This window comes from Pantherophis guttatus, chromosome 1 (assembly GCF_059756535.1).
Source record: "Pantherophis guttatus breed Tessera chromosome 1, ASM5975653v1, whole genome shotgun sequence".
NCBI lineage: Eukaryota > Metazoa > Chordata > Lepidosauria > Squamata > Colubridae > Pantherophis > Pantherophis guttatus.
The window spans coordinates 345,834,024-345,856,874 of NC_142063.1; the positions used below are offsets into that span (position 1 = coordinate 345,834,024).

Genomic DNA, 22,851 nt, shown 5'->3' on the forward strand with positions numbered 1-22,851 from the left:
CTAATTTTAATTTGTTTAATTATGGGATAGTTTTAAAATTTAGCCAAATTGTTTAATCTGTTTTAATCTATTTTAAATTTTGTATCTCTGTGTTTTATCTTTTGGCTGTTCACCGCCCTGAGTCCTTCGGGAGAAGGGCGGTATAGAAATTTAATAAAATAAATAAATAAATAAATAAATGCAAGGATTCCAAGCTAGGCCCTCACTTGACTCTTCCTTCCTTCCTTCCAGCCTGGCTGACCTGATCAATGAAATCCCATCGGATTTGGCCACTGAAGCCATTTCGGAAAGGCCGAACTGCCAAAGTTGCGGATTGAGGATGCTTCGGCCAAACGCCTCTTTCTCCTTTACCTGAAGTTGTATCCAGAGGAGACAGACTTCTCCGCAAATGTGTTACCTAGGCGACTGAAAGAATAGCGAGGGTTGCATTCCGACGGCTTTTTATCCAAGTTGCAGTCCCATTCAATCTGGATGCCAATCACACCGCCCTGGATTAAAAACAAAACAAAACAGAGGAAGTTTTTCTTCAGTTTTGGAAGAAGATCGGGAAATTGTTTTCCCTCAAAAACGTTGGGAGATCCACCAGGCTGGCTCCACGGCCTGTCCTAAATGCAGGTGGTCCTTGACTTACAACTGGTTGCATAACGATTCAAAGTTACAATGGGCCCACCCCCCCAATAGGTATTTACGACCTACTTCTGAAGTTCTGATGGCCAGTCATCCCCTCATGGCCACATCTGGGGTGCATTTAGGGCTATTCGCAGCGTTCTGTGGACATCTAAATGTGATTTATATCACGCGTAGGCATGAAAACCAGTTGAGTGACTTTGGGCCAATCACCAGGAGACGGTGAGTTCTAGTCCCGCCTTAGGCATGAAAGCCGGCTGGGTGACTTTGGGCCAATCACCAGGAGACGGTGAGTTCTAGTCCCACCTTAGGCATGAAAGCCAGCTGGGTGACTTTGGTCCAATCACCAGGAGACGGTGAGTTCTAGTCCCACCTTAGGCATGAAAGCCAGCTGGGTGACTTTGGGCCAATCACCAGGAGACGGTGAGTTCTAGTCCCACCTTAGGCATGAAAGCCAGCTAGGTGACTTTGGGCCAATCACCAGGAGACGGTGAGTTCTAGTCCCACCTTAGGCATGAAAGCCAGCTAGGTGACTTTGGGCCAATCACCAGGAGACGGTGAGTTCTAGTCCCACCTTAGGCATGAAAGCCAGCTGGGTGACTTTGGGCCAATCACCAGGAGACGGTGAGTTCTAGTCCCACCTTAGGCATGAAAGCCAGCTAGGTGACTTTGGGCCAATCACCAGGAGACGGTGAGTTCTAGTCCCACCTTAGGCATGAAAGCCAGCTGGGTGACTTTGGGCCAATCACCAGGAGACGGTGAGTTCTAGTCCCACCTTAGGCATGAAAGCCAGCTAGGTGACTTTGGGCCAATCACCAGGAGATGGTGAGTTCTAGTCCCACCTTAGGCATAAAAGCCAGCTAGTGACTTTGGGCCAATCACCAGGAGACGGTGAGTTCTAGTTCCAATTTGGGCATAAAAGCTCGCTGGGTGACTTGGGGCCAATCGCCAGAAAACTGAGAGTTCTAGTTCCAACTTTGGCATGAAAGCCATCAGGGTGACTTTGGGGCAATCACCACAAGACGGTGAGTTCTAGTTCCACCTAAGGCATGAAAGGTCACTGGGTGACTTGGGACCAATCACCAGAAGACAGTGAGTTCTAGTCCCGCCTTAGGCATGAAAGCCAGCTGGGTGACTTTGAGCCAATCACCAGGAGACGGTGAGTTCTAGTCCCGCCTTAGCCATGAAAGCCAGCTGGGTGACTCTGGGCCAATCACCAGGAGACGGTGAGTTCTAGTCCCGCCTTAGGCACGAAAGCCGGCTGGGTGACTCTGGGCCAATCACCAGGAGGAGATCCCTTTATGACGGACCACCAGCTAAAAGGAAGGAGCAGCCCACTTTTTCCCCCATACCTCTGATGCCATCTCGTGGAAGTTGCTCCCAGCCCAGTTGACCAGTTTCCCCAGTGAGAAGATGGGGCAGTACGGTTGGTCTGCTCCATAGTGACAGTTTTTCAGATAAGCATCGTTTTTGGTGTCGAGGACGTTGGTTCTACATCCGAAAGACAGGGAAGTGAGAAAGGTATTCAAAAAATCAGCAACACAGGCTGTCTCGTTATTGCAATGGTCATTAAGTGAGGTAATCCTCACTTAATGACCATTCATTTAGCAACTGTTTGAAATATATGATGGTGCTGAAAACAATAACCGATGCTGAAGGGCAAGCTACTCCAGGTTAGTCCTCGACTTATAACAATTCATTTAGTGACCGTTCAGTGGTTACAGTGCCACGGGAAAAAGTGACTTACGTCCGTGTTTCACACTTACGGCCGTGGCAGCATCCTCACGGTGACATGATCAAAATTAAGATGCTTGGCAACTAGTTCATATTTATGACGGGTTTCATTGTCCCTTTTGCGACCTTCTGACAAGCAGAATCAATGAGGTTGCCAGATTCACTTAACGTCCATGTTACTGACTTAACAACGGCAGTGATTCCCTTAACGACGGTGGCAAGAAATTTCGCGAAAGGGGGGCAAAACTCATTTAACAACGGTCTTGCTTAGCAACGGAATTTTTTGGGCCCAGTTTGTGGTCGTAAATCGAGAACTACCTGCACCGGACTTTATTAAATAGGAATGCTTGTTCTGGTGGGCACATTCTTCTTTTTTCATGTACCTATTGTTTTTTATAATTGTAATGTTTTATGCTGCCCAGAGTCTTAGGGAGCTGATGGCCTTCGAAATTTAATTTAAAAAAATATGTTAAAACATGGGACGCTATCAGTTGGAATTTCAGTCTTCCAGCAGCACTTAAATCAGTCATGTTGTGATTTAGGCTTCCTGAGTCATTAAAATACAGAGAGTCGTCCCAAAAACCTCTTTTATTGCAACAGCTGTGAATTACGTTCATTCACAGCTGAGTCCCAATTAGTTGCAAAAAATCCTTTGGAATAATCACCAACCTTTATCTCCCTTGACACTCTGCCAAAGACCTACTTGGCAAAGCCACACAGAGTCCAGAATCAAACAGAGATGCCGACTGGAAACAGAATTAACAACGTTGCTTTCCTACAAAGGGCCCACGTGCCTTTGCTCCTCTTTTAAGCCTTATTGGAGGGGCCAATCATCTCCAGGCCTTACTCCTGAGTCATCCCTTTAGTTTTAACTATTCTTGCCTTCTGGCAGCTCTGCGCATGGGCGCACTAGGAACAGGCTCCTCCTGTTCCTCTGCCTCTCTGCGGTCCGACTCTGGAGGCTCCGGAGTCCGTGCATCACTCCCAGATGGCCCTGGCCCCATCTCTGCCTCCGACACAGAGCCCTCGTCCGGGCCTCCCCCGACTCCAGGACTGGCCCATGGGCCTCCCCAGCCTCCTCACTATCCGACTGCGCTACCAGCTCTGCAGGCTGCTGGCGGACCACGAGAGGTCATCTTGGAAAAGCTGTTTATTGTTCCTTTCCTTTTCGTAATCTCCTCTCCCATAAATGTTGATCTACATATCCACGGAGCCCTCTTCTGTTTGTTTTTTTCTCCCAACCTGACTTCTCCCAAAATTTGGCAACTTGTTCCAGCAGGCAGAACATTTCCTAGAATGGTGACAAAAACGATTAAAAGAAGAAAAAAAAGAAGGAGGAAAAACTTACTTGGAAAAATTAAACTTAGGAAAACGGATGCTGTTCTTAACGTAAACCGTGAAATTCTCCGCATCGGCCAGAAGAGCTGATCTTAAAAATGAATAAATAGATTGGTTAAGTGAATTCTTTCAGAGCAGAAATAGAAATAGAAATAGAAATAATAGAAATAGAAATAGAAATAATAGAAATAGAAAAAATAGAAATAGAAATAATAGAAATAGCAATAAATAGAAATAATAGAAATAGAAATAAATAGAAATAGAAATAGAAATAATAGAAATAGAAATAATAGAAATAGAAATAGAAATAGAAATAAATAGAAATAGAAATAAATAGAAATAATAGAAATAGAAATAAATAGAAATAATAGAAATAGAAATAATAATAGAAATAGAAATAAATAGAAATAATAGAAACAGAAATAGAAATAAATTAGAAATAGAAATAGAAATAAATAGAAATAATAGAAATAGAAATAATAGAAATAGAAATAGAAATAAATAGAAATAGAAATAAATAGAAATAATAGAAATAGAAATAATAGAAATAGAAATAGAAATAATAGAAATAGAAATAGAAATAATAGAAATAGAAATAGGAATAGATATAACAGAGTTGGAAGGGACCTTGGAGGTCTTCTAGTCCAACCCCCTGCTCAGGCAGGAAACCCTACACCACTTCAGACAAATAGTTGTCCAACATCTTCTTAAAAAATTCCAGTGATGGAGCATTTACAACCTCTGGTGGCAAGTTGTTCCACTGGTTAATTGTTCTAACTGTTAGGAAATTTCTCCTTAGTTCTAGGTTGCTTCTCCCCTAGTTTCTATCCATTGATCCTTGTCCAGTAGACTTACAGTGATGTCACAAAGAGGTCAAATCCATTATATGAGTAGTCCTTGACTTACAACGATGAATTCAACAATTGTTCGAAGTTACAGAATCCTGGGGTCACGTGATCACTACCTGCAACCTTCCCTGCTGGCTTCTGACAAGCAAAGACAATGGGGAAGCTGGATTTGCTTAGCAACTGCAGTGATTCACTTAACAACCGTAGGGGGAAAAAAAGGCCGTAAAATCAGGGACGTCTCTCTCTGTCTTAACAACCGTCTCGCTCAGCAACAGAAGTTCTGAAATTATTTGTGGTCGTAAATCAAGGACTTCCTGATGTTTCCATATCACGATGGAATCACGGACGCAGAGACGGTGGGCTCCCCTTTTTAGGTTCAAACGGAGGGCTTGCGTGCCATTTCTCACAGATGCTTTAACTTGAATTCTATACTGAGTGAGGGGTTGACTAGATGACCTCAAGGGACCCTCCCAATTCTAGCCTTCGAGGCCTCAGCTTCTATGGAAAAGATGTTTTGTTTTGTGGGTTTGTTTGTTTTTTCCCGAACTCACTTTGTTTTGTCTTTCTTCTCCACCGGGCACCAAGCTAGGATTTCGCACGTCCCGCTGATATTATTCCCCATTTTTATACATATTCCGGTCTTGATACCTGTAGGAGCGAAGGAAAGGATTAGAAAAACGTCAGCCAGGTTATAATTTTGTGAATCGCTGAAATAATTTTTCAGGTGGGCTCGGGAGGAGGGATAATGGCAGGCACGGTGGCAAATAGGTCAAAAAAGTCAAGATGGCGGTCACAACCGAACACACTCCACACGGCAAATGGGTGGAGTTGTAAATTCACCTTTGCAAAGTCTATTTTGAGGTGGGTTTGGGAGTTTTTTTGCAAAAAGGTTTTTATTTTTTTTTTCCAAACATACAAATTACATCCTTTCGGAACAGAGCTTTGATCCGGTCATCACGGATTGTGGCTGATCCCAATGAGGAGGAGGCTGGTGTGGGGTTGCGCCAGCAGCCTGCGCAGCCGGCGCTCGCGTCGGACAGCGAGGAGGCCGAAGAGGATGTGATGCCAGAGGCAGAGACTCAGCCAGGGCCTTCAGAACCTCCAGAGGCTCCTTCAAGTGGAGAGAGTGAAGTGGAGGAGCCTCTCCTCAATGCTCGAGCACGCAGGGCTGCCAAAAGGCAGGAGTGGCTACTCAGGAGGAGGAGGTCTCCTCGAGAGTAAGGCTTGAGGATAATTGGCCATTCCCTTAGCCTATTTAAGTCACACACCGTTAGTAAGTTTCTTGCTGGAAACAACTTGTATTATTATCAGAGTATTTTGGTTTATCATATCTTGTTTTCTGGGCTGGTTGCCAACCTTTGCCAGTCTTGTTTATTCTTCTTACTTAATAAATTTGATAAGGACTGTTGGTGTGTGTCAATATCCTCAGAAATCCGGAGCTGGGGCAGAACAGTACCTCAGTTCAAAAATTGTTGCCTTACGATGCACCGTTTTGCCCAGTTAAAGGTTACAAACAGACAAACAGACACGAGAGTTTTAGTTGCATTTAGAAGAGGAATGGGAAAATTTTGGTGGTGAGGACAGGAATATCTCTCTTTGCAGCTTGGAAAAAAGTGTCAGGTTTAGGAAGTAAGGAAAGGCTAAAATTATCCTTTGGAAAAACAATTTTAAAGCCCCTTCAAATCCACCCAAGGAAAATGTCTGTGGAGATTCGCAGCCATCCAGATCAAGGTGCTTTTTCCAAGAGGCAACTGGAATTTCTTTGTTTTTTTCTTTTGAAGACGTTTCGCTTCTCATCCAAGAAGCTTCTTCAGCTCTGACCGAATGGCGGGGAATGGAAGGATTTACACTCCTTGCAGACAGCTGGTCATTTGCATCCTTTTAGGAAGGCCTTGAGGCCACTTGGAATTTATCTGTCCTCAGGATCACCTGAGTGGTGCAAATGGGTGTGGAGCCTTCTTGGAACTGCTGAAAGGATTATTATTATTATTATTATTATTATTATTATTATTATTATTATTATTTATTGAATTTGTATACCGCCCTACTCCCGAAGGACTCAGGGCAGCGAACAGCCAAATAAAATACATATAATACAAATGTTTAAAAACCATTAAAATACATTTAAATAATTGGCCCGGAAAATGAAATTTAAAACACCCCAAATTCATAAGACAAATTTAAAATTTAAAAATTTTAAAAGTTTTGAAAAAACAGTTTAAAAGAGAGGTTAGGCCAGGCCGGCCTGCTGGAAAAGAAATGTTTTGATGGCGGCGGAAAGCGCGCAGGTCTGGGATCCTCCGTATCTCCGGGGGGAGCTTGTTCCAGATGGCGGGTGCCCCCACAGAGAAGGCTCTCCCCCTGGGGGCCGCCAGTCGACATTGTTTGGCCGACGGCACTCTGAGGAGCCCCTCTCTATGGGAGCGTACTGGTCGGTGAGAGGCTACCGGTGACAGAAGGCGGTCTCGTAGATACCCCGGTCCTAAGCCATGGAGCGCTCTAAAGGTGGTAACCAAAACCTTGAAGCGCACCCGGAAGACCACCGGGAGCCAGTGCAGCTTACACAGGAGGGGGGGTCACATGGGAGTGCCACGTCGCTCCCATAACCACCCGCGCGGTCGCATTCTGGACCAGCTGGAGCCTCCGGGTGCTCCTCAAGGGGAGCCCCATGTAGAGAGCATTGCAGTAGTCCAGGCGGGAAGTGACGAGGGCATGAGTGATCGTATTTAATGAGTCCCGATCCAGAAAAGGATGCAACTGGCGATTGTGTTATAGAAAACTCCACACCCATTGATTGGGCCCTGAGGACACAGACAAACCTCCAAGTGGCCTCAACGACCCTCTAAAAGGATGCAAATGACCAGCTGTCTGCAAGGAACGTAAATCCTTCCATTCCCCCACCATCCAGTCAGAGCTGAAGAAGCTTCTTGGAGGAGAAGCGAAACGTCTTCAAAGAAAAACCAGAAAGTCCAGTTGCCTCTTGAAGAAGAAAAAAAAAAAAACTTTGGGACATCCAGGGAAAACTTAGGTTTTTAATGTTATTTACATCTTTTGTTTATCGCCTGGCACTCTTCTTTTTTTCCCCCACCTTTGCAAAGTCAGCTTAATTTTCCCATTTGTTTAAAAAAAAAAATTGTTATTTGAAAAAATGCCAAACAGAACAATTGGCCCCCTTAATCCTATAATTAGCAAAAATAGGGATGACTAATCCTCCTAGGGGAATTAAGAGCGCAGAGGGATTTCAAACACTTGGCTGTTGCTTTTTGCAGTAATTGATTTTAATTAATTACGTTATTGAGAGGTGCTGTTTGATTTTTTTTTTAGCAGAGGAGTTTTTAATCTTGTTGCAAAGCTTCATTTATCCTCTCTGCTTACCCTGAAGTGGCATTGTTCACTTCGATGTTTTAATCCTGTGTTAGGATATGGTTTGAGCCTAACAAGTTGTCCAGGCAACTTGCCAAATCTATGCGAAATAATATTTAATAGCAATTATACCGTTGCCGGCTATCACGGCTTCTCCGCGAGGACAGTCGTTGTCACGGTAACACAAGGCATCTGGAATACCGGGGTTCTGGAGGAGACAGGAAGAACAAATTCATCTTTTTAAAGTCTTAACTCAAGATTGGAAGTCAACTGGAATTCTTCCAGGATCATATTTTAAACTGATCAAGATACAGCGGAGGATGGGATATAAACCTGAACTCTGATGTTGCCTCCTTCTCATGAAGAACCACTAAACCACCACTCTCCTCTTTTAAATTTTTAATTCGTGATTTTATAAATTGGGTTTTTTAATCTGTGTTTCGGCCAAAATATTTAATAATTTTAAGGGATTTTTAATATTTGTATTATCTGTATTTTATCTTGGCTGTTCACCGCCCTGAGTCCTTCGGGAGTAGGGCGGTATAGAAATTTGATTAATAAATAAATAAATAAATAAATAAATAAATAAATAAATAAATAAATAAATAAAAAAGAAACTCGGTTTGTTTGGCTCCAGGTTTCTAAAGCTTGGCTACTTTTAAGATGAGTGAACTCCAATTCCCAGAATTCCTCCGTTGGCAATGCCGTAACTAACTATCTATCTATCCACCTACCTACCAACCTACCTACCGATTATCTATATCTGTATTTTCTATCATATCTATCTACCATACCTACCTACCTATTGTCTATCTAAATAGAATAGAATAGGAGTTGGAAGGGACCTTGGAGGTCTTCTAGTCCAACCCCCTGCTTAGGCAGGAAACCCTACACCACTTCAGACAAAGGGTTATCCAACATCATCTTAAAAACTTCCAGTGTTGGAGCATTTACAACTTCAGGAGGCAAGTTGTTCCACTGATTAATTGTTCTGACTGTCAGGAAATTTCTCCAGGTTGCTTCTCTCCTTGATGAGTTTCCACCCGTTGCTTCTTGTCCTGCCTTCAGGTGCTTTGGAGAATAGCTTGACTCCCTCTTCTTTGGGGCAGCCCCTGAGATACTGGAAGACTGCCATCATGTCTCCCCTGGTCCTTCTTTTCATCAAACTAGACATTACCCAGTTCCTGCAACCGTTCTTTATATGTTTTATCCTCAAGTCCCCTAATCCTCTTTGTTGCTCTTCTCTGCACTCTTTCTAGAGTCTACCTGTATTATCTCTCTCTCTCTTTCTCTCTCTCTCTCTCCTAGCTATCATCTAGATCTATTGATCTATCGATCTATCTGTATCATCTATCTATCAAATTTACTGGTCGCCCATTTTACCGCAGGGTAACTCTTGATGACTTACAGTATCAAAAAATAATACTGTAACTATATACTTTTTATAACTATATTGTTTATAACTATATAAACAGAATGCTACAAAACTATAAAAATAATACAAAATATAGCTAAAAAATGCAAAGGGTGGAAGTAGGATGAGTCGAGTGGGAGGATCTGATATTTAACAGACGCTTAGCAACCGTCTCACTTAGCAACAGAAATCTGGGGCTCCATTCTGGTCGTAAGTCGAGGACTCCCTGCACAGTATTTGCAGTTCTGACTCCGAGAGAGAAGGGCGGTTAAGAAATGTGAAATATAAATAAATAAATTCCAAAGGAGGGGGAAAAAATGATCCTGAAATATTGTAAGCATCCATTTATCATCCTTAGCTTTTCCTCTTGTGATTATTCAGGCTAACGAGCAATTCTCCGCTCCAAATCTCCCAGAGCCGAACATTGTATTATTTATAGCTTCCTTGGCATCACATTAAATTGATCAGACCTTCTAAATGGCCTTGACCAAAGGCAAAACACCAATAAATATTTGTACCAAGCGGCCAAGAGCAATACAATCATATAATGTTTATTTTTTTTCCCCTCCCTCCATCAAACTCAAAAAGACACCTTGAACAAAATCACTGCCTTTCCTTTCCTTCCATAATGTAAGAGAAAGACTTAGCACGTCCCAGTCTTATCAGGCTGGAACATTTTGTGACAGAATGACAGAATGGAAGGGACTTTGGAGGTCTTCTAGTCCAGCCCCCTGCTCAAACAGGAGACACTCTTTAACATTTAAGACAAAAGGTTGTCCAGTCTTTTCTTAAATAAGAATAGAATAGAATAGAATAGAATAGAATAGAATAGAATAGAATAGAATAGAATAGAATAGAATAGAATAGAATAATAGAAGAGAAGAGAAGAGAAGAGAACAGGAGAGAATAGAATAGAATAGAGCAGAGCAGAGTAGAGCAGAGCAGAGCAATAAAATAGATGGAAGGGACCTTGGAGGTCTTCTAGTCCAACCCTCTGCTTAGGCAGGAAACCCTACACCACTTCAGACAAATGGCTATCCAATCTCTTCTTTAAAACTTCCAGTGTTGGAGCACCCACAACTTCTGGTGGCCAGCTGTTCCACTGGTTAATTGTTCTCACTGTCAGGAAATCCCTTCTTCGTTGTAGGTTGCTTCTCTCTTTGATGAGTTTCCACCCGTTGCTTCTTCTCCTGCCTTCAGGTGCTTTGGAGAATAGCTTGCCCCCCTAAATCTTCTCTGTGGCCACCCCTCAGATATTGGAAGACTGTTATCATGTCACCCCCTAGCCGCCCTGGAAACAGTGAAGGACCAGCCCGGGGTGCCTCTGCCAGTGAAAACGGAGCATGGGAGGGTCGCGTATAATAATAATAATTTTTTTGAAAAAAATAATTTTATTTCTATTTTTAGTATAGCCCTCCTGAGCTCCGTTTTTGGCTGGCTGAAGGTTGCAGGAGGCCGTCAGAGCTGCAAACGGAGCTCAGGACCCCGTTTTCGCTGACTGAGCAGTAGGGCCACCACCTGAGCCCCTGACATGAGTGACATCAAGCTGGCCACGCCCACCTCCAGCCCCCCCGAAGGTCAAACACAACCCTAATGTGGCCCTCAATGAAATCAAGTTTGACACCCCTGGATTACAAGACCTCCAAGATTCATCGTGTATTCCTTTCTTGTTTTGAACATGTGTTACCCGAATATCCCTCTCTCCTGGGATCTAATGCTCCTCACTCTTTGCACACTCAGTCCTTCCGCTTGCAAGGAAGACGTTTCCTTGCACACCTGTGACCCTGGCCAATATGAGTCCCATCTTACCTCAGGGCAGGTATCTTGCCGCTGGTTGGGGGTGATGATCAGATTGGTCATCACGAAAAAAACACTTTCGCCCTAAAGAGAGGGAAGAAATTAGGGGAAAAAAGTTTGAGAATTTTGCGAGAAAAAGAAGGAAGGGGAGGAAGGAAGGTAGAAAGGAAGGAAGGAAGGAAAGATAAGGAAGTGAGAAGGAAGGAAGGAGGGAAGGAGGGAGGGAGGGAAGGAAGGAAGGATGAAATGAGAAGAAAGGGAAGGGAAGGGAGGAAGGAAGGAAGAATGAAATGAGAAGGAAGGGAAGGGAGGAAAGAAGGAAGGAAGGAATGGAAGATAAGGAAGTGAGAAGGAAGGAAGGGAAGGAAGGAAGAATGGGGAGGGAGGAAGGGAGGAAGGGAGGAAGGGAGGAAGGGAGGAAGGGAGGAAGGGAGGAAGGAAGGAAGGGGTGGAAGATGAAGGGAGAAGGAAGGGAAGGAAGGAAGGAGAGAGAAGGGAGGATGAGAAAGTGAGAAAGGAAGATGAGAAAGTGGGAAAGAAGGAAGGAAGGAAGGAAAGATAAGGAAGTGAGAAGGGAGGAAGGAAGGGAGGAAGGAAGGAAGGAAGGAAGGAAGGAAGGAAGGAAGGAAGGAAGGAAGGATGAAATGAGAAGGAAGGGAAAGGAAGGGAGGAAGGAAGGAAGGAATGGAAGATAAGGAAGTGAGAAGGAAGGAAGGGAAGGAAGGAAGGAAGAATGGGGAGGGAGGGAGGGAGGAAGGAAGGAAGGGGTGGAAGATGAAGAGAGAAGGAAGGGAAGGAAGGAAGGAGAGAGAAGGGAGGAAGATGAGAAAGTGAGAAAGGAAGATGAGAAAGTGGGAAGGAAGGAAGGAAGGAAAGATAAGGAAGTGAGAAGGAGAGAAGGAAGGAGGGAAGGAAGGAAGGAAGGAAAGATGAAATGAGAAAGGGAAGGAAGGAAGGATAGAAGGAAGGATAGAAGGAAGGAAGGATGAAATGAGAAGGAAGGGAAGGGAGGAAGGAAGGAAGGAATGGAAGATAAGGAAGTGAGAAGAAGGAAGGAAAGGAAGGAAGGGAAGGAAGAATGGGAAGGGAGGGTGGGAGGCAGGGAGGAAGGAAGGTGTGGAAGATGAAGGTAGAAGGAAGGGAAGGAAGGAAGGAGAGAGAAGGGAGGAAGATGAGAAAGTGGGAAAGGAAGATGAGAAAGTTGGAAGGAAGGAAGGAAAGGAAGGAAGGAAGGAAGGGGTGGAAGATGAAGGGAGAAGGAAGGGAAGGAAGGAAGGAGAGAGAAGGGAGGAAGATGAGAAAGTGGGAAAGGAAAATTTTTCTCTTCTATTTTGAGCCATCAGAAAACCTCAGCCAGTCAAAACACACAACCCTTCCCTCATCCTGGACTTCTCAAAGAGATCAGGCCACTTATCCCCATCTCCAGCCCTGAGTTACTGGCTGGGAATGATGGACCCTGGAATCCAAGCCTTAAAGGAACAACGTGTTTTGGAGAGATTTGGAGGAGCCAGTGCAGAGGAGGTGAAGCAGGGGTAGCTCCTGACCCAATATTAAGAAATCTGCAGAGAAAGCAGTGAGTTTTTCAGTCCCTTCTGTTTCTCTTAGCAACAGGTCCCTTAGCAACCAACTTCAAGATGGATGGACTTCAACTCCCAGAATTCCCCAGCCAGCATGGCTGGCTGGGGAATTCTGGGAGTTGAAGTCCACCCATCTTCAAGTATTGAAGCCGATGTGGACCATGGGCAGTGAGCCCCACCACAAGTCATCCTCGACTTACAAACAGTTCATTTAGTGACCACTCGAAGTCCCAACAACCCTGAAAACAAGAGGACCATTTCCCACACTTAACGACCGTTGCAGCATCCCCCTGCGGTCACGTGATCAAAATTCAAGGCCCTTGACACCAACTGACTCGTATTTATGACGGTTTCAGCCTCCCGGGATGACGTTGATTCCCCTTTTGCGTCCTCCTGACAAGGAGAGTCAAGGGGGAAGCCTGATTCACTTAACAGCCGTGTGACGTACTTAACAACGGCAGTGATTCACTTAACAACGGTGGCCAGAAAGGCCGTAAAGTGAGGCAGAACTCCCTTAACAACTGTCTCGCTTAGCCACAGAAATCGTGGGCAGAGTTGTGGTGGTAAGCAGAGGCCTAACTGGTACCTGAGGAGGCATGACGTAGTCCACCACGTCCCAAATCCTTTTGCCCATCTCCGAGGTGTTGGTGAAGGCCACGCCCTTCACCTTGGTGATGACCGAACTCTGGATGGAGGTGTCCACTTCCTGGTACCCTTTCTTGACCATGAAGACCCACCTGGGGAGGTCAAAGGTTAAGCGATTAAAAATAGCCCATGGGTCTGTTGGGGCAAGGGCTGTTTAGAGTTCCTCAGGTTTTGCATTTCAGGAGAGATAATCTTGGCTGGCCTTCAGAAGCTTGGTGGCTTCTCCTTTGGATGTGTTTCAGTAGAGTCCAGTAAAATGTGGGGAGAATTATATTAAGAAAGAAAGAAGAAGAAAGAAAGAGAGAGAGAGGGTGGGCAAGGGAGAGAGAGAAATTAAAAGAGAGAGAGAAAGAAAGAGAGGGAGGGAGGGAGGGAGAGAAATTAAAAAGAAAGAAAGAAAGAAAGAAAAAAGAAAGAAAGAAAAAGAAAAAGAAAGAAAGAAAGAAAAAGAAATGAAGGAAGGAAGGGAGAGAGGAAGACAGAAAGACAGAAAGACAAAGAAAGAAAGAGATGAAGGAAGGGAGGGAGGGAGGGAGGAAGAGAGAAAGAAAGAAAGAAAGAAAGAAAGAAAAAGAAAGAAAGAAAGAAAGAAAGAAAGAGGAAGGAAGGAAGGAAGGAAGGAAGGAAAGAAAAAAGAAAAAAAGACAAGAAAGAAAGAAAGAAAGAAAGAAAGAAAGAAAGAAAGAAAGAAAGAAAGAAAGATAGATGAGGGAAGGAAGGGAGAGGGAGGGAGGGAGGAAGAGAGAAAGAAAGAAAGAAAGAAAGAAAGAAAGAAAGAAAGAAAGAAAGAAAGAAAGAAAGGAAGGAAGGAAGGAAGGAAGGAAGGAAGGAAGGGAGAGAGGGAGAGAGGAAGAGAGAAAGACAGAAAGACAAAGAAAGAAAGAGATGAAGGAAGCGAGGGAGGGAGGGAGGAAGAGAGAAAGAAAGAAAGAAAGAAAGAAAGAAAGAAAGAAGAAGAAAGAAAGAGAGAGAGAGGGTGGGCAAGGGAGAGAGAGAAATTAAAAGAGAGAGAGAAAGAAAGAGAGGGAGGGAGGGAGGGAGAGAAATTAAAAAGAAAGAAAGAAAGAAAGAAAAAAGAAAGAAAGAAAAAGAAAAAGAAAGAAAGAAAGAAAAAGAAATGAAGGAAGGAAGGGAGAGAGGAAGACAGAAAGACAGAAAGACAAAGAAAGAAAGAGATGAAGGAAGGGAGGGAGGGAGGGAGGAAGAGAGAAAGAAAGAAAGAAAGAAAGAAAAAGAAAGAAAGAAAGAAAGAAAGAAAGAGGAAGGAAGGAAGGAAGGAAGGAAGGAAGGAAAGAAAAAAGAAAAAAAGACAAGAAGAAAGAAAGAAAGAAAGAAAGAAAGAAAGAAAGAAAGAAAGAAAGAAAGAAAGAAAGAAAGAAAGATAGATGAGGGAAGGAAGGGAGAGGGAGGGAGGGAGGAAGAGAGAAAGAAAGAAAGAAAGAAAGAAAGAAAGAAAGAAAGAAAGGAAGGAAGGAAGGAAGGAAGGAAGGAAGGGAGAGAGGGAGAGAGGAAGAGAGAAAGACAGAAAGACAAAGAAAGAAAGAGATGAAGGAAGCGAGGGAGGGAGGGAGGAAGAGAGAAAGACAGAAAGAAAGAAAGAGAGGAAGGAAGGAAGAAAGAAAGAAAAGAAAGAAAAAGAAAGAGAAAAAGAAAAACAAAAGGAAGGGAAGGAAGGGAAGGAAGGAAGGGAGAGAAAGAGAGAAAGAGAGAAAAGAAAGAAAGAGAGGAAAGAAAGAGGAGAAGGAAGGAAGGAAGGAAGGAAGGAAGGAAGGAAGGAAAACTAGATGGCCATCTTTCAGGGATGTTGAAATGGTATACCCCAGCCCTGGACAGGGGGTTGGACTAGATGATCTCAAGGTCCTTGCAACCCTCACATTCTATGATTCTGTCTCAGAAGATTTTCCAGATCTAAGATCTGTTCCCTGGTGGAACCGATGCCTCTAGAGAGAATGGACTCTTTTCTGGAGCTGTTTAAACCCAGGCTGGATGATCTTTTGGTGACCTTCGACGTAGACCAGGTTAGGAACCAAGAATTACCGGGACTCAAATTCATTGTAGAGTTTACAGGTAGTCCTCAACTTAACAACAGTGACCATTCGAAGTTACAAACGCACTGAAAAAAAGTGACTTATGACCATGTTTCACACTTACGAACTTTGAAGCATCTCCACCAGAGGTGGGTATCAGCAGGTTCTGACCAGTTCTGGCGAACCGGTAGTGGAAATTTTGAGTAGTTCGGAGAACCGGTAGTAAAAATTCTGACTGGCCCCGCCCCCATCTATTCTCTGCCTCCGGAGTCCCAGCTGATCGGGAGGAAATGGGGATTTTGCAGTATCCTTCCCCCGGAGTGGGGTGGGAATGGAGATTTTACAGTATCCTTCCCCTGCCACGCCCACCAAGCCACGCCCACAGAACCGGTAGTATATAAATTTGAAACCCAACACTGATCTCCGTGCTCATGTGATTAAAATTCAGAGGCTTGGCAACTGGCTCATATTTATGAATCCCCTCATCATCCTAGTTGCTCTTCTCTGCACTCTGCAACGATTCGCTTAACGACGGTGGCAGGAAAGATCATAGCATGGGACGAAAACTCACTTAACGACTGTCTTGCTGAGCAGCGAAAGTTCGGGGCTCCGTTGTGGTCGTAAGTCAAGGACCACCTACAATTGTGGCATCAAACTCAGGACCTCCAAACCAATCAAGTCTCACTAAAATTTATTATTTATTCGGTACATGCTGGAGGAATTTCACCCCAGAAAATAGTTGAAGGGATTCCAGCAAATAAAGAGATACCGTATTTTTCGGAGTATAAGACGCACCTACCTTTTTTGGTGGGGAAAAGAAGAAAAAGAAATCTCCCTCTGCCTCTGAGCAATTTTGCTTCCTTGCAGCAAACAGCCTGCTTTACTTTCAGTTTCATTTTCAGCATAGCTTGATTAGCACAAGGGGGGAAAAAAAATCTGCTCCAGCAATTTACCTCTTTGCAGCAAGTAGCAGAGCCCTGCGCAAAACAGCTGAGAGCAAATCAGCTGGGAGTCGGGAGGCCGATCTAATCAACTTGTGCTAATTAGGCTGTGCTGAAGCTGAAAGGAGCTGTTTTTTCTTGCTGTTTGCTTGCAAGGAGGTAAACTGCTGCGAGGCAGAGGCCAAAGGGTGGGGGCCCGTGGGTGGGTGGGTCTACATTCGGTGTATAAGGCGCACCTAAATTTTCACCCCCTTTTAGGGGGGGAAAAGGTGCGTCTTATACTCCGAAAAATACGGTATATTTATTTTCATCCATTACAGGGGAGGAGGGGAAAAAATGATAATAGTCATATAAGTGCATAGGTAATGGATGATGTCAGCATGAATATTCCTCATTAGCAAACTCAAGTTATTTCTCCACCCATCTACTCTTTCTATTCTCAGGAAACAGCTTAGAGGTAGTCCTCGACTTTCGACAGTTCATTTAGTGACCGTTCGAAGTTACAACGGCACTGAAAAAAAGTAACTTCTGACCAGTTCTCACACTTACGACTGTCGCAGCCTTCTCCAGGGTCACGGGATCAAAATTCGGCCGCTGACTCACATTTATGATGGTTGCAGTGTCCCAGGTCACGGGATCCCCTTTTGCGACCTTCTGACGAGCCAAGTCCGTGGGGAAAGCCGGATTCACTTAACAACCACGTGACTAACTTAACAACGGCAGTGATTTTTCTTAAAACCGCTGTGGCGAAGAGAGGTCGTAAAACGGGGCAAAACCCATTTAATACCTGTCGCGGAAATTTTGGGCTCGATCGTGGCCGTAAGTCGAGGACTACCGGCATTGTCACAACAAAATTCATTTTTTTTTTCCAATTTTTAATTCATTTTCAATTTTTTTTGTATTTATGTGTTTTATCTCGGGGCTGTTCACCGCCCTGAGTCCTTCGGGAGAAGGGCGGTATGGAAATTTAAGAAAATAAAATAAATAAAAATAAATAAATAAAAAAAGACACAGGTCGGTTGTGGTTTTCATAGCGGAAACCGAGAGCTTTGAGGTGGCCTCAATTAGCGATTAACGTCCCTTCCACGTTTTTCATTTTGCTGAGTCACTCGCTCCTGCCAGCATTTGTCTTCCTCACGTCATGCAGCTCTTTCCATAACTCCCTGATTTAATAAAAGACCCCAATATTGGATGCTGCATTTCCAACAGAGGTAATGGGGTCTCTGAGCAGATGCAGAGTGTCCCTGCATCTGAATACCTGCAGATCATCTCTAGGCTTCCTTGCCAACTGAGACGGAACAGAGATTTTCCCATCTCTTTAGCTCCACTCACAAGACCACCCTAATCTCTGCTGGGGCGGGTGGGGTGATACAGGGGTTTCCGGGGTCTCTTAAGGCTTTTTCAGCCCTCAGGCACCCCAAAAGAGGCTGGCTGGGACGAGGAAGCTCCCTAGCACTTTTCTATCAAGAGGAAAAAAATGCAGATGATATTTTAAGAGCCCCTCAGGATTCCCTTAGGTGAGATGGGGAGGAAAGGAGGGAGGGAGGGAAGGAGAGCGAGAGAAAGAAAGAAAGAAAGAAAGAAAGAAAGAAAGAAAGAAAGAAAGAAAGAAAATGAGAAAGAGGAAGGAGGGAGGGAGAGAGAAAGAAAGAAAAAGGAAAAGGAAGGAAGGAAGAAAGAAAGAAAGAAGGAAGAGGAGGGAGGGAAGAAGGAATAGGAAGAAGTGTGGAGAGAAAAAGGAAGGGAAGGACACAGAGTGGAAGGAAGGAAGAAAGAAAGAAAGAAAAAGAAAGAAAGAAAGAAAGAAGAGGAGGAGGGAGGGAAGAAGGAATAGGAAGGAGTATGGAGAGAAAAAGGAAGGGAAGGACACAGGGTGGAAGGAAGGAAGGAAAGAAAGGAGGAAGGGGGACGGGGAAAGGAAGGAAGGACAGGAAGGAAGGAGTGGGGGGAGAGAAAGAGGAAGGAAGGGAAGGACGGAGGGTGGAAGGAAGGAAAGGAGAGGGAGTGAGGAAGGAAGAAAGGAAAGAAGAAGGAGCAGGGAGAAAGAGGGTGGGTGGGAAGGAGGGTGGAAGGTAGGAAAGAGAGAAGGACGGGGAGGCAGAAGGAAGGAGAGGGAGGGAAGGACGGAGGATGGAAGGAAGGAAAGAAGGAGAAGGAGGGAAGGAGGGAGGAAGGAAGGAAGGGGAAGGAGTTGGGAGAGAGAGAGGAAGGAAGGGAAGGGTGGAGGGTGGAAGGAAGGAAAGGAGAGGGAGTGAGGAAGGAAGAAAGGAAAGAAGAAGGAGTAGGGAGAAAGAGAGTGGGTGGAAAGGAGGGTGGAAGGTAGGAAAGAGAGAGGGGGAAGGGGAAGGGGAGGGGGAAGGAAGGAGAGGGAGGGAAGGACGGAGGGTGGAAGGAAGGAAAGAAGGAGAAGGAGGGAGGGAGGGAGGAAGGAAGGAAGGGGAAGGAGTGGGGAGAAAGAGAGGAAGGAAGGGAAGGACGGAAGATGGAAGGAAGGAAAGAAGGAGAGGAGGAAGGAAGGAAGGGGAAGGAGGGAGGGAGGGAGGAAGGAAGGAAGGGGAAGGAGTTGGGAGAGAGAGAGGAAGGAAGGGAAGGACGGAAGATGGAAGGAAGGAAAGAAGGAGAGGAGGAAGGAAGGAAGGGGAAGGAGGGAGGGAGGGAGGAAGGAAGGAAGGGGAAGGAGTTGGGAGAGAGAGAGGAAGGAAGGGAAGGGTGGAGGGTGGAAGGAAGGAAAGGAGAGGGAGTGAGGAAGGAAGAAAGGAAAGAAGAAGGAGGGAGGGAGGAAGGAAGGGGAAGGAGAGAGAGAGAGAGGAAGGAAGGGAAGGATGGAGGGTGGAAGGAAGGAAAGGAGAGGGAGTGAGGAAGGAAGAAAGGAAAGAAGAAGGAGTAGGGAGAAAGAGAGTGGGTGGAAAGGAGGGTGGAAGGTAGGAAAGAGAGAGGGGGAAGGGGAAGGGGAGGGGGAAGGAAGGAGAGGGAGGGAAGGACGGAGGGTGGAAGGAAGGAAAGAAGGAGAAGGAGGGAGGGAGGGAGGAAGGAAGGAAGGGGAAGGAGTGGGGAGAAAGAGAGGAAGGAAGGGAAGGACGGAAGATGGAAGGAAGGAAAGAAGGAGAGGAGGAAGGAAGGAAGGGGAAGGAGGGAGGGAGGGAGGAAGGAAGGAAGGGGAAGGAGTTGGGAGAGAGAGAGGAAGGAAGGGAAGGACGGAAGATGGAAGGAAGGAAAGAAGGAGAGGAGGAAGGAAAGAAGGAGAAGGAGGGAGGGAGGAAGGAAGGAAGGGGAAGGAGTTGGGAGAGAGAGAGGAAGGAAGGGAAGGGTGGAGGGTGGAAGGAAGGAAAGGAGAGGGAGTGAGGAAGGAAGAAAGGAAAGAAGAAGGAGTAGGGAGAAAGAGGGTGGGTGGGAAGGAGGGTGGAAGGTAGGAAAGAGAGAAGGACGGGGAGGCAGAAGGAAGGAGAGGGAGGGAAGGACGGAGGATGGAAGGAAGGAAAGAAGGAGAAGGAGGGAAGGAGGGAGGAAGGAAGGAAGGGGAAGGAGTTGGGAGAGAGAGAGGAAGGAAGGGAAGGGTGGAGGGTGGAAGGAAGGAAAGGAGAGGGAGTGAGGAAGGAAGAAAGGAAAGAAGAAGGAGTAGGGAGAAAGAGAGTGGGTGGAAAGGAGGGTGGAAGGTAGGAAAGAGAGAGGGGGAAGGGGAAGGGGAGGGGGAAGGAAGGAGAGGGAGGGAAGGACGGAGGGTGGAAGGAAGGAAAGAAGGAGAAGGAGGGAGGGAGGGAGGAAGGAAGGAAGGGGAAGGAGTGGGGAGAAAGAGAGGAAGGAAGGGAAGGACGGAAGATGGAAGGAAGGAAAGAAGGAGAGGAGGAAGGAAGGAAGGGGAAGGAGGGAGGGAGGGAGGAAGGAAGGAAGGGGAAGGAGTTGGGAGAGAGAGAGGAAGGAAGGGAAGGACGGAAGATGGAAGGAAGGAAAGAAGGAGAGGAGGAAGGAAGGAAGGGGAAGGAGGGAGGGAGGGAGGAAGGAAGGAAGGGGAAGGAGTTGGGAGAGAGAGAGGAAGGAAGGGAAGGGTGGAGGGTGGAAGGAAGGAAAGGAGAGGGAGTGAGGAAGGAAGAAAGGAAAGAAGAAGGAGCAGGGAGAAAGAGGGTGGGTGGGAAGGAGGGTGGAAGGTAGGAAAGAGAGAAGGACGGGGAGGCAGAAGGAAGGAGAGGGAGGGAAGGACGGAGGATGGAAGGAAGGAAAGAAGGAGAAGGAGGGAAGGAGGGAGGAAGGAAGGAAGGGGAAGGAGTTGGGAGAGAGAGAGGAAGGAAGGGAAGGGTGGAGGGTGGAAGGAAGGAAAGGAGAGGGAGTGAGGAAGGAAGAAAGGAAAGAAGAAGGAGTAGGGAGAAAGAGAGTGGGTGGAAAGGAGGGTGGAAGGTAGGAAAGAGAGAGGGGGAAGGGGAAGGGGAGGGGGAAGGAAGGAGAGGGAGGGAAGGACGGAGGGTGGAAGGAAGGAAAGAAGGAGAAGGAGGGAGGGAGGGAGGAAGGAAGGAAGGGGAAGGAGTGGGGAGAAAGAGAGGAAGGAAGGGAAGGACGGAAGATGGAAGGAAGGAAAGAAGGAGAGGAGGAAGGAAGGAAGGGGAAGGAGGGAGGGAGGGAGGAAGGAAGGAAGGGGAAGGAGTTGGGAGAGAGAGAGGAAGGAAGGGAAGGACGGAAGATGGAAGGAAGGAAAGAAGGAGAGGAGGAAGGAAAGAAGGAGAAGGAGGGAGGGAGGAAGGAAGGAAGGGGAAGGAGTTGGGAGAGAGAGAGGAAGGAAGGGAAGGGTGGAGGGTGGAAGGAAGGAAAGGAGAGGGAGTGAGGAAGGAAGAAAGGAAAGAAGAAGGAGGGAGGGAGGAAGGAAGGGGAAGGAGAGAGAGAGAGAGGAAGGAAGGGAAGGATGGAAGGTGAAAGGAAGGAAAGAAGGAGAAGGAGGAAGGGAGGGAGGAAGGAAGGGGAAGGAGTGGGGGAGAGAGAGAGGAAGGAAGGGAAGGGTGGAGGGTGAAAGGAAGGGAAGGAGGAGAGGGAGTAAGGAAGGAAGAAAGGAAAGAAGAAGGAGTAGGGAGTGAAAGAGGGAGGGTGGGAAGGAGGGTGGAAGGTAGGAAAGAAAGAAGGAAGGGGAGGGGGAAGGAGAGGGCGGGAGGGAAGAATGGCGGGTGGAAGGAAGGAAAGAAGGAGAAGGAGAGAAAGGAGAAGGAAGGAAGAAGAAGGAGTAGGGAGAGAAAGAGAGAGGGAGGATGGGAAGGAAGGAAGGACGGAAGGACAATCCACAGAGGAATGTTAAGAGAGGAGAAAGAGAGAGAAGGACCAAAAGAAAGAAAGGAAGACGCTCCACTGAATTCGCACAGCCACCAAATGCAGATAAGCCGAGGTTCTCCTTCTCCCGAGCGAACAGGAAAAACCTGCCTCCCAACCTCTGGAACCAGGAGCTCCTCCGAATAGCACCTGAATGCAGCTTCCAGCTTCCCAAACATCTGTTTTGCACCCAGACCCAATCCAGCCAGCCAGGGAAGGATGGAGACCTGGAGAAAAACCCTCCCCTGGTTCAGACTCCCGTCAAGAAAGAAAGACCCACCTCCCCAATTTTCCCCACCTCCCCTTCTCCCCTTCCCACCTTGGCACCTCTCAGGTTGCACCCGGTGCTGCGAATTCCGCCCTCCTCCCATCCCTACCTGCAGAGGAAGCCGAGTTATTCTGCCAAGATAAAAGACCAAGATATCCTCACCCCACGATGTAAATCAGGATGGAGAGCTGGACCACACGGTAGAGAATCCCCACTTTCTTGTTCTTGGCGATGACGTACTTCTCGGTTTTGTAATCAAAAAGCGAGCAGCACAATTCTTTCCAGGCGATCTGGTCCATTTTGGAAGATCAGAGGCGCATCAGATGGATGGGTGGGCGAAGAGATGCGGCGGTGAAGAAGGTGGAGAGGAAACAACCCGCTCTGAGAGAGAGCACGGCAGAAATGCCAGCCTCGTCTAAAATATTGTGCTGTGCTGCAGATCCCCGTGGGGTTAAAATGCCGGCTTTTCAAATGCAAATTCAGAATAGAGCTGGAAGGGACCTCTGGAGGTCTTCTAGTCCAACCCCCTGCTGAGGCAGGAATAAAGTGAATAATGTGAATCATATAATAATGTGAATAATGTGAATGGTATAAGGTCAGCTATATGAACACTGGAGGACTCTCTTTATTCACGTTATTCTAAGAAAGAAAAGTGCTTGTTTAGAAATTACACTAAGTCAGCGAAATTCCATTCTTGGCGACATATATCTTTTGAGGGGCCTATCTGTCAAAGATGCAAGGACCATATATAATATAGATCTTCTGAGGAAGATATCTGTCAAGGATGCAGAGACATCCATCTGAAACAAAAAGTTACTTATTAAGCCATGAATCTACGCATCAGCGGATACAGAACTAAGGAGGATGTTTAGGTAAAATTATCTCATGTACTGTAAATTAAGGCAGGAATTTATTAATTAAAAAAGTGTCAATTATCATGTAACGGATGTATGTTAACCATATATGGAAAACTGCTGTGCCAGCAAAGT

General features: G+C 46.0%; 1 protein-coding gene across 2 annotated transcripts in view; it reads right to left on the reverse strand.

The window, feature by feature from the left end:
- Nucleotides 1-22,236, reverse strand: part of P2RX5 (purinergic receptor P2X 5) — a 34,035-nt gene extending 11,799 nt beyond the window's left edge. Inside the window, exons 1-8 of one of the 2 annotated variants that reach the window (XM_087883480.1) lie at nt 22,025-22,236; nt 13,285-13,435; nt 11,134-11,205; nt 8,043-8,118; nt 5,099-5,195; nt 3,710-3,790; nt 1,980-2,118; nt 352-488 (exon numbers count right to left, since the gene is read on the reverse strand). In XM_087883480.1, the coding sequence (XP_087739606.1) occupies nt 352-488; nt 1,980-2,118; nt 3,710-3,790; nt 5,099-5,195; nt 8,043-8,118; nt 11,134-11,205; nt 13,285-13,435; nt 22,025-22,161 (890 nt within the window). In that variant the 5' untranslated portion in view covers nt 22,162-22,236. The remainder of the gene's footprint in view (nt 1-351; nt 489-1,979; nt 2,119-3,709; nt 3,791-5,098; nt 5,196-8,042; nt 8,119-11,133; nt 11,206-13,284; nt 13,436-22,024) is intronic. The other variant, XM_087883481.1, reaches the window with a different exon arrangement.
- Between the last annotated feature and the right edge of the window lie 615 nt (nt 22,237-22,851).